Genomic DNA, 10530 nt, shown 5'->3' on the forward strand with positions numbered 1-10530 from the left:
CCCCGCAGAAAACATGCATACAGATAATCAACAAAATTTAGTTAGATACAGCCTGGGGCCCATGCACATCACAGAATCAGTTTGGGCCTTAGCCCGTTCAGATACAGTGTCAGAAATACATTAGGGCCTTGGCCCATATCAGATATAGTAAATCAAAATCCTACTCACCAGCCTCTACACACCATCGCCGTCTAACCCTACACACCATGTGGGGATTAAATCAACCCACCCATCCCTACACTCCATGTTGTACCAAAATACGGTACATAATTAGAAGGTTGTAGCTGAGCTGCCAGATAATAGGCTTAATAGCCTTTTAGACACTTCCTCCAAATATCATCAACCCACCCCAATACAATGCAACATACAAAATATGTCATGCCATTATGCAATTAATAGTACATACATTCAGATATCATAATTCATGCTCGGTATAAAAATTAGACAGACAGATCACACATATAGGGGTCTAAGTAAAGCTTACTGACCCTACAGTAGGTCCACAATCGACTTGGTCAACCCGTGTAACCTTACAGAACTTTTCAAAAAAATGGGCTCACACGCCCATGTAGTGAAATGTCTGAAGAGAAATGTCTGTCCTTACCGGGATGAAGTGAACAGACTTGGTAAATCGATCCATGATAACCCAGATAGAATCCTTCTTAGTGGGTGTTAGAGGCAACTCACTAACAAAGTAGTGCAACCATTCTCAACCTGACGAAAACGCAACCTGAGAGACTTATCCCCCAACTGTTTACCTTGAATCCGTTCAATCTATGTCGGTTTGACCTAAAGTTCTGCCAATAGACTTCTATCGTTGAATAGGCTAAGTCGAGCGAACATCACTCTCAGATCTGTTATAGCCCTAAGGCTCAATGCATCAGCCACCACATTGGCATTGCCAGGATGGTACTCAATAGTACAGTTGTAATCCTTAAGTAGCTCAACCTATCTTCGCTGCCTTAGATTCAGCTCCTTCTGAGTAAGGACATACTTGAGGCTTTTGTGATCAGTGTAGATAATACACTTTTCACCATACGGATAATGCCTCTAGATTTTCACTGCAAAGGCTACGGCAGCCAACTCCAAATCGTTTGTCTTAAGCTGACGAGACGCATATGCAACCACCTTACCATTCTGCATCAACACACATCCCAAACCGATATATGATGCATCACTATAAACCGTGAACTCCTTTCTAGGTTCAGACTGTACCAAAATAAGAGCCTAAGTCAGTACAATCTTAAGCTTCTCAAAGCCCTCTTGTTGAACATTAGTTTAGTCAAATGGTACACCTTTACGTAGTAGCTTAGTCAAGGGTACTGCGATCAGTGAAAATCCTTCCGCAAATCGTCGGTAATAACCTGCCAGCCCCAAAAAGCTGCGAATCTCAGACACATTCTTAGGCTGCTTCCAATCCTATACAGCCTTAATTTTTCAAGGATCGACTCGAATTCCCTCAGCAGACACCACACGACCCAAAAATGTTACTTCACGTAACCAGAACTCACACTTGCTAAACTTAGCATAGAGCTATTTTTCCTTCAAAATCTAAAGAACAATCCTAAGGTGCTCATCATGCTCATCCTCAGTCCTCAAATAAACCAATATGTAATCAATGAACACCACTACAAACCAATCCAGGTAGGGCTGAAACACTTGGTTCATCAGATCTATTAAAGCTGCCGGTGCATTAGTCAGTCCAAATGGCATCACTAGGAACTCGTAGTGACCATAACGAGTCCTAAATGCCATCTTATGCACATCAGCCTCCTTAACCCTTAATTGATGATACCCAGAACACAAGTCAATTTTGGAGAACACAAATGCTCCTCGTAACTAGTCAAGTAAATCATTAATCCTCGAAAGTGGGTGCTTATTCTTAATAGTCAACTTATTTAGTTGTCAGTAGTCGATACACATCCTCATGGATCTATCCTTTTTCTTAACAAACAGTATCAGTTCTTCTCACAGGGACACACTAGGGTGGATGAACCCACGATCCAATAACTCCTGAATTTGAGCCTTAAGCTCCGTTAGCTCCTTTGGTGTCATTCGATAGGGAGCGATAGACACTGGGGCTGTACCAGGGAAAATCTCAATCCCAAACTCCACTTTCCAATTCGAAGGTAAACTCAGTAGCTCCTCAGGAAAGACGTCCAAAAATTCCCTCACAGTTCTGATGTCCTTCACAGTAGAGTCCCTAGAACTGGAAACACTTACGTAGGCCAAATATGTCTCACATCTCTTCCGAACCAGTTTCTCAGCTGCTACTGCAGAGATCATGTTAGCCAAGTAATTTCGATGTTCCCCAATCATAACTACTTCATTACCCTCCTCAGTTCTCAATACGACCCTCTTAGTTGCACAGTCCAAATTGACACGATGCTTGACCAACCAGTCCATCCCCAATATCATATCGAATTCCCCAAACGGAAGCTCCATCAAATTAGCCAGAAATACCGTCCCTTGAACCTCTAAAGGAGCGTCCCTATACAGTTTGCTAACTCTAACAGATTGCCCCAACGGGCTCAGCACAGTCACCTCACTAGAAGTACTCACAACCGGAATCCCCAAGTTTCCAGATATGTTGCTAGCTATGTATGAGTGAGTAGACCCTATGTCAATCAAGGCAATATACGATACATTAAGAATAAAAAATGTACCTGTGATGACGTCTGGAGCATCTCTATCCTCTTGACAATGAGCAACATAAACTAGGGTCGGCTGTCTCGCCTCAGCCTGTCCAGCACCTCTACCTGGTGCTATCTACCCACGATCTATACCATTACCACCTCTGGCCTGTCCACGGCCCCTCGCTGGCTGCTCCTCTACCCTCTGTGGCTGTGCAGTACCAGTACCCTGAGCTTGCATCTGATCGACCCTCAACGGACACTCCCTAATGTGATGATCCAATGATCCACACCTTAGACATGACCCAGTCCTTCTCCAACACATGCCCTGATGGTGTCTACCATAATCGACCATGGCTGCAGTCCAGTAGCAGTAACAAAGGGCCCAGCTCTAACTGGCTCATCAGCACTGGCCTATTTCTTAGGCCTCTGCACAGAACTCGAAGGCTCTGAATCCCTCTTGTTCCTACCTCTCTCCCTGTTGTAGTTTTGGCGTTCAGCGTGCTTCACCTCCTCAGTGATCTTCGCCTTCTCAACCAGTAAAGAAAAATCACGCTCCCTCTGCAGAGCTATCAGGACTCTCAAATTCTCTCTGAGGCCATCCTCAAAGTGGACACAACGCTCATACTCAGTCGCCGCCATACCTCGCGCATAGCAGCTCAATCACAGGAATTCAGCCTCATACACGGCCACTGATCGATCTCCCTGTGTTAGATTCAGGAACTCCCTTCTACGGGCGTCCAACTAACTAGCTCCCACATACTTCCCCTGGAATGCGGTCTTAAGGAACTCCCAGGTCAGATGTTCGGGCTGAGTGCCCTCCTTAATAGTAGTCCACCACTGATAAGCCTCATCACGCAGCAGCGAGACTGCACCCTTTAATTTCTACTCGGAGGTGCAATCCAGGTCATTGATGTAATCGAGACCCAAAAGCTATCAAGTGCTAACGACACTTCTCTCGAGTTGCCCAAAGTACCTATTACTCGAGCTAGGGCTAAGAAGTTCAAATATGCAATTTCAGCTTTGGTTGATCGGGTTTGGGGTGAATCCGTGGCTGGTCTACTTGAAAGCTCTTGGACCAGCAAGACGAGCAATCCGTGCACTCTACTTCAAGCTCACTTAGCTGACCTTTAGCTCAACGAGCTCATTCTTAGCTCATTCAGCTCATCTTAAGCTCATTTTAGTTTGCATTTATTTTGCTGGAATAAGTATTTACTTTGTCGTTAGTTAAAGTAGTTAAGTTAATTAATTTAATTTATTTCTGGTCAAATAATTATTAAGTGTTTTACTTATGTTTTAATTATTTTTAGAGTCTTAAATATGTCATAAACTCATACAAACAATTAATGATTTGACCGAATTTTAAGTGTAGATTTTTACATTCACTTGCTACCGAATTTAATGTGTTTGATTCATGATTAATTAGCTGCTTTATTTTGATGCAGGAATTTACTTTGGACGGCATGGGTGCATGCACCTTAGATTCAATGCATTTGGGCGAAACATGCATGGCACTCCAAATGAATGTTCAGCCGAATTTGTCATTCTCCAAACAACTATATGCAGCTCATTTTAAGCATTCACACCAAAGAGTATTCAGCTGATAATGTTCACACACAAGTGACTCTCCAAAACCGACTTTTCACACTTGCTTGGCTGTTCAAAGACTCTCTTCAATGTTCCTAACTTTTCAGCCAACAAGTGCCAATTTAAGGAGTCATTTAAAGGCCTGGCCGAATCTAGACATGGCCATTTGTCTACTGGTACATTCATCTTTACAAGATTCATTTGCTTAATTCTTAAGCTGCCCATTGGAGCTCCCATTCAGCTGAATCTTCCTAAGGCATTAATTTTGGAATTTCCTTGGTTTATTCTTAGCTTCTACGTTTTTCTATTCGGCTAGCCTATGAAGAACAATAAATATTTTCTTGTTAATTTGTAAAAGGACTTTTTGCCAATTTTATAATATATTGAATATTTTTGTGAGAATTTTCTTCTCTCAATTTCGTCTAAAGACTCTGTTGGCTTATTTACTAGTTAGCAGCGTCAACCCTGCTCTTTGCAGAACTTAACTTATCACTTTCAACCAAAGTGTGGTGTTCAACTTATACCGAGGTTCCTATCTTTGGTAGATAGTGGGTCGAGGTCTTTTAACATCATCCATCTTTCACCTTAAGAACATAGAAGATTCGGGTCAACACTTACCCTTAGTGTTGTTTCTTCCTTATTTTTAAGCCAATCTGTCCATTTCCCATTAAACTGAAATTCCATATCCTTTTAACGTTTTCCTTTTTTTCTTAGCCGAAACAGATTACATAAACCATTTCCCTTGAACCTTAATTGAACCATAGACATCTTCATTAAACGAATATTTTCTTTTGACTCAAGACGAACGAAACTTCTTCGTTAGACGATCGGGCAACAAAAGAGACTCAACTCATTCATCCGAGGCTGGTTCGCATCAGTTGGTATTAGAGCTACCTTAAAACGAGGAGTTTGGACGTTCAGAACAAGTTTGGAGTGAGTTTGTAAAAAAAATTCGAAAAAAAATTTTAAAAATTCAAAGTGTTGTATTGAAATTAGCTTGTTTATTTTGAGTATATTGAAAAAAACTATATACAAAGTTAAAAAAAGAGATCTTGGAAAAAGTGTACGTTGGTTGATTTCCCGATCAGCAAAATCTATTCAAAATTTTATTCATCCTTCACGCCACACCTAAATCTCATTCTTCTTTTCTTTCAAGCCTACCGATATCCAATACATCTACTTTCCTTTGTAACCCTTTGAAACTGACCCTCTAAACTAAAGATTAAGCCTTACCGAGTCTTATAAAAAATTACAAGAGAAGAAACGAGAGGAAAAAGGCACGAGTGTGTGAGCACATCTGAGAGGAGGTAAAAGCCAAAAGAGTGTAAACACGAGTGTGAGTGTCGTTCTTTCTTTTCTTTTTTTTTCTGAGTGATCGTGAGTATTTGTGGTGAGGAATTCTTACTATGTCACAAAGTCCCGAGCGAAACATGGCAGAAAGACCCATAAGGCAACCAGTAAGAAATGTTGTACCTGGAGGGGGAGGAGTTCCCGATTTAGGCCAATAAGCCCTCTTAACAGAATTTCAACGAATGCTTCGAAATGAGCTTGAATCCATCAATGAAAGGCTAGATCGAGTAGAAGGAAGGGAACAACGAGAAGGAACCCCTCAAGGTCCAAGACGGGAGCGAGGGCGAGCAAGACTCCTTGAAGATGATCTCTACAAGCCAAGCGAGGTGGAAAGTGACCAAGCGTCGAATCAAAGCGAGAGACGATGGGGTCAAACGAATAGAGGTCCTAGGCAACGAGATCAAGTTGATGATGATTTAAAGAATATTAAGCTATCCATTCCCCCATTTTAAGGGAAATCTAATCCGGAAGCCTACCTAGAATGTGAGAAGAAAATTGAGTTGGTCTTCGAGTGTCACAACTACTCGGAGAGCTAAAAGGTGAAATTGCCAGCAATTGAGTTTTCCAACTATGCGATGATATGGTGGGATCAAATTACTACGAGTCAGAGAAGGAACAGAGAGCGGCCAATCTCTACTTGGGCCGAAATGAAAGCCGTAATGCGTAAGAGATTTATACCTTCTTATTATCATCGTGAACTTTATCAAAAATTGTAGAATCTTACGCAAGAAAATCGAAGTGTGGAGGATTATTTTAAAGAAATAGAGATTGCCATGATACGTGCGGACGTGGAAGAAGATCGTGAAGCAACCATAGCCCGATTCTTAGCCGGTCTTAATCGAGATATAACTAACGTGGTGGAACTTCAACATTATGTTGAAGTTGTTGATATGGTGCATGTTGCCATTAAAGGTGAAAAGCAATTGAAGAGAAAAAGCTCTAGCCGAACTTTTCCTAGCACTAAGAACTCTCAAAGGTGGAACCAAGGCACGGGCAAGAAAGACTTTTCCAACTACGCTAAGGACCAACCTTTGTCTACTAAGGCGAATAAACCCATTGGTGAAACCAGCAAAGGCAAAGAAGTTGCCTTGTCGAACCGATCAAGAGAAATAAAATGGTTCAAGTGTTTAGGGAGGGGCCGTATTGCGGGCCAATGCCCTAACCGAAGCAACATGATTTTATGGGCTAATGGCGAAATTAAATCAGAGGAAGAAAATGATGAAGAACCCGATGAAACTGCTGAAGAGGAAGGCGAACTTGAATACGCTGTTGATGGCGAAATCCTCGTCATTAAACGAAGCCTTGGTCTTCAAAGTGTTGAAAACGAACAGCAAAGGGAGAACATTTTTCATGCACGTTGCCATGCTCAAGGCAAGGTATGTAGTTTGATCGTGGATGGCGGGAGTTGTACGAATGTGGCCAGCACCTTAATGGTTGAAAAACTCGGCTTGCCAACAACTAAGCACCCTCAACCTGACAAGCTTCAATGGCTTAATGACGGAGGGGAATTGAAGGTAACTAAGCAAGTTTTGGTACATTTTTCTATTGGAAAATATCACGATGAGGTTCTATGCGATGTGGTACCCATGCACGCTGGTCATATGTTATTGGGTCGTCCATGGCAATTCGATCGTAAAGTCATTCATGATGGTTTCACGAACCGCTACACTTTCAAATTCGATGGGAAAATTGTAACATTAGTTCCAATGACTACTAGGCAAGTTTGTGAAGATCAATTGAAACTAAGAGATTCTGCTGAAAAATTTCGAGAGGATGCACAAAAGGAAAAGAATGAGAAAGAGAGTGAAAAACACATTGAGAAGAAAAAAGAAAAACAATTGAAAGATGTGAGAGAAAAAATAAATCGAGTGAACAGAAAAAGAGAGAAGAAAAAGAACAAAAAAAGATGAGTGTTTATGCAAAAGAGAGTGATTTTAGGAGATCTTACTTGATGAAGCAATCGGTTCTTGTACTTATGTACAAGGAAACTTTTTTGAATACTAACGAATTGGATCCAAATCCGCCCTTTTCGATTGTTTCTCTTTTGTAGGAATCAAAGGACATATTTCCGGAAGACATTCCTAGTGGGTTGCCACCCATTCGAGGAATAGAACACCAAATTGACTTCATTCCTGGAGCGTCTATTCCAAATTGTCCAGCTTATCGTACTAATCCCGAAGAAACCAAAAAATTGCAAAAACAAGTTAATGAACTTATGGAGAAGGGATATATACGAGAAAGCCTCAGCCCTTGCGCCGTACCGGTATTATTGGTGCCAAAGAAGGACGGAACATGGCGTATGTACGTAGATTGTCACGCGGTGAATAAGATAACTATTAAATACCGACACCCGATACCACGACTAGATGACATGATAGATGAATTGAGTGGTGCGCAATTGTTTTCAAAAATTGATCTCAAGAGCGGGTACCACCAAATCTGAATGCGTGAAGGGGACGAGTGGAAAACTGCCTTTAAGACGAAGCATGTACTATACTAGTGGCTGGTCATGCCATTCGGACTCACCAATGCACCCAGCACATTCATGCGATTGATGAATCATGTCCTTCGTTCCTTTATGGGAAAATTTTGTGTTGTTTATTTTGATGACATACTTGTTTATAACAAATCTTTAGATGATCATTTGCTGCATTTAAAAGCTGCTTTGGATGTGCTTCGGAAAGAATCTTTGTATGCTAATCTTAAGAAATGTACCTTTTGAACTAAGGTTCGTGGTCAGCTCAGAGGGACTAGAGGTTGACCAAGACAAGGTGAAAGCAATTAGAGAATGGCCTAGACCCACAAGCATCAGCCAAGTGAGGAGCTTCCACGGATTGGCAAGCTTCTATCAGGGATTCATTCCAAATTTTAGCACATTGGCAGCACCTCTAACTAGCGTGCTTAAAAAATCTTCTGCCTTTTTTTGGAATGAAGAACAAGAAAAATCTTTTATTGCTATTAAATCTTGTTTAACTAACGCCTTGCCTGACTTTACTAAAATGTTTGAAGTTGAATTTGATGCCTCAAGTGTTGAAATTGGAGCCGTTCTAACGCAAGATGGAAGGCCCGTGGCTTATTTTAGTGAGAAGTTAAATGGAGTCGCTCTTAACTATCCGACGTACGACAAGGAAATGTACGCTCTAATTCGAGCTTTTGAGACTTGGCAACACTATTTATGGCCAAAAGAGTTTGTAATCCACTCGGATCATGAGGCATTAAAACATATCAAGGGTCAAGCAAAACTGAACAAACGACACGCCAAATGGGTAGAGTATTTAGAAACTTTTCCTTATATCATCAAATACAAGAAAGGTAAGGAAAATATTGTGGCTAACGCATTATCTCGTCGATATACCTTGTTATCACATCTGGATTCAAAGTTGCTCGGATTTACCTTTTTAAAGGAAATGTATGTTGATGATGCTGATTTTGGCGCTATTTACAAATCTTGTGAAAACAAAGCTGTTGATAAGTATTTCAGGTTTGACGGATTTCTTTTCCGTGAAGGCAAGCTTTGTGTTCCGCGAAGCTCAATACAGAAATTATTGGTGATTGAGGCATATGGTGGTGGACTCATGGGCCATTTCGGGGTGGCCAAGACGTTGTCAACCCTCCATGAACATTTCTTTTAGCCTAAAATGAGAAAAGATGTTGAGCGTGTTTGTAGCCAATGTATCACCTGCAAGAAGGCCAAGTCCAAAATTAATCCACATGGACTCTACAAACCATTGCCCATATCTAACGCACCATGGGTCGATCTTTCTATGGATTTTGTCCTAGGTCTTCCAAGAACTAAAACGGGGAAGGATTCTATCTTTGTTGTCGTAGATAGATTTTCCAAAATGTCACATTTCATAGCTTGCTCTAAAATTGACGATGCTATTCATATTGCCAATTTGGTTTTTAGGGAGGTTGTACGACTTCATGGAATTCCGGAAACAATCGTATCCGATCGAGACACGAAGTTCTTAAGTCATTTTTGGAGGTCATTATGGGGAAAATTAGGAACGAAGCTATAGTTTTCTACAACCTGTCATCCCCAAACGGATGGCCAAATGAAGGTTGTGAACCGTGTGTTATCCACCTTATTGCGAGCTATTATTCGAAAGAATCTCAAATCATGGGAGGAGTGCCTACCGCATGTGGAATTCGCTTACAATAGATCCGTCCATTTTACCACTAAACACTCCCCGTTTGAGATTGTTTACGGGTTTAATCCTCTAACCCCGCTGGATTTGCTTCCCTTGCCTAATGATCAGCTTGTACATGCCGATGCTAAGCGAAAAGCTGATTATGTGAAGCAACTTCACCAAAAGGTGAAGGCCAATATTGAAGCTCGAACCGAACAATATATGCGAGCTACAAGTAAAGGAAGAAAGCAAATAGTGTTCGAACCCAGAGATTGGGTTTGGGTCCATATGAGGAAGGAACGATTCCCGGCCCAACGAAGGTCAAAGCTATTACCAAGAGGAGATGGTCCCTTTCAAGTGTTGGAACGAATTAATGAAAATTCCTACAAGCTTGATCTTTCAGGTGATTATAACACTAGCGCAAGTTTTAATGTGGCTGATTTATCTCCATTTGATACAGGTAGCTATTTGGGGACAAATCGCCTTGAAGAGGGAGGGAATGATGCAATCGAGACCCAAGACGTATTAAATGCTAACGACACTTCTCTCGAGCTGCCCAAAGGACCTGTTACTCGAGCTAGGGCTAAGAAGTTCAAAGATGCAATTTCAGCGTTGGTTGATCAGGTTTGGGGTGAATCCGTGGCTGGTCTACTTGAAAGCTCTTGGACCAGCAAGACGAGCAATCCGTGCACTCTACTACAAGCTCACTCAGCTCAACTTTAGCTCAACAAGATCATTCTTAGCTCATTCAGCTCATCTTAAGCTCATTTTAGTTTGCATTTATTTTGCTGGAATAAGTATTTAATTTGTCGTTAGTTAAAGTAGTTAAG

The 10530-nt window shown here is 41.4% G+C and overlaps 2 protein-coding genes across 2 annotated transcripts; one reads left to right on the forward strand and one right to left on the reverse strand.

Annotated features, from left to right (window-relative positions):
* Positions 1-1968: 1968 nt before the first annotated feature.
* LOC128034766 (uncharacterized) lies at positions 1969-3275 on the reverse strand. The gene is made up of 3 exons (XM_052623608.1): positions 3104-3275; positions 2787-2990; positions 1969-2618 (listed from the first exon to the last, which is right to left on the reverse strand). The coding sequence occupies exons 1-3, from the start codon at positions 3273-3275 to the stop codon at positions 1969-1971; spliced, it is 1026 nt and encodes a 341-aa protein (XP_052479568.1).
* A 2477-nt stretch (positions 3276-5752) lies between these two features.
* LOC128034767 (uncharacterized) lies at positions 5753-9202 on the forward strand. Its single transcript, XM_052623609.1, has 5 exons — positions 5753-5974; positions 6287-7291; positions 7621-7997; positions 8299-8836; positions 8975-9202. The coding sequence occupies exons 1-5, from the start codon at positions 5753-5755 to the stop codon at positions 9200-9202; spliced, it is 2370 nt and encodes a 789-aa protein (XP_052479569.1).
* The last annotated feature ends 1328 nt before the right edge of the window (positions 9203-10530 follow it).

This window comes from Gossypium raimondii, chromosome 11, assembly GCF_025698545.1.
Source record: "Gossypium raimondii isolate GPD5lz chromosome 11, ASM2569854v1, whole genome shotgun sequence".
Lineage (NCBI taxonomy): Eukaryota > Viridiplantae > Streptophyta > Magnoliopsida > Malvales > Malvaceae > Gossypium > Gossypium raimondii.

Bases quoted from the DNA above. Each gene is read 5' to 3' on its own strand.
- LOC128034766 (XM_052623608.1), bottom strand. From the start codon at position 3,275: ATGGCGGCGACTGAGTATGAGCGTTGTGTCCACTTTGAGGATGGCCTC. The intron at 2,991-3,103 runs GTAGGAACAAGA...ACTGGACTGCAG, and splicing joins AAACTACAACAGGGAGAGAG to CCATGGTCGATTATGGTAGA. The intron at 2,619-2,786 runs GTATAGATCGTG...TGATTGACATAG, and splicing joins ACAGGCCAGAGGTGGTAATG to GGTCTACTCACTCATACATA.
- LOC128034767 (XM_052623609.1), top strand. From the start codon at position 5,753: ATGCTTCGAAATGAGCTTGAATCCATCAATGAAAGGCTAGATCGAGTA. The intron at 5,975-6,286 runs GTTGATGATGAT...CAAAAATTGTAG, and splicing joins GTCCTAGGCAACGAGATCAA to AATCTTACGCAAGAAAATCG. The intron at 7,998-8,298 runs GTACCACCAAAT...TTTTGAACTAAG, and splicing joins AAAATTGATCTCAAGAGCGG to GTTCGTGGTCAGCTCAGAGG.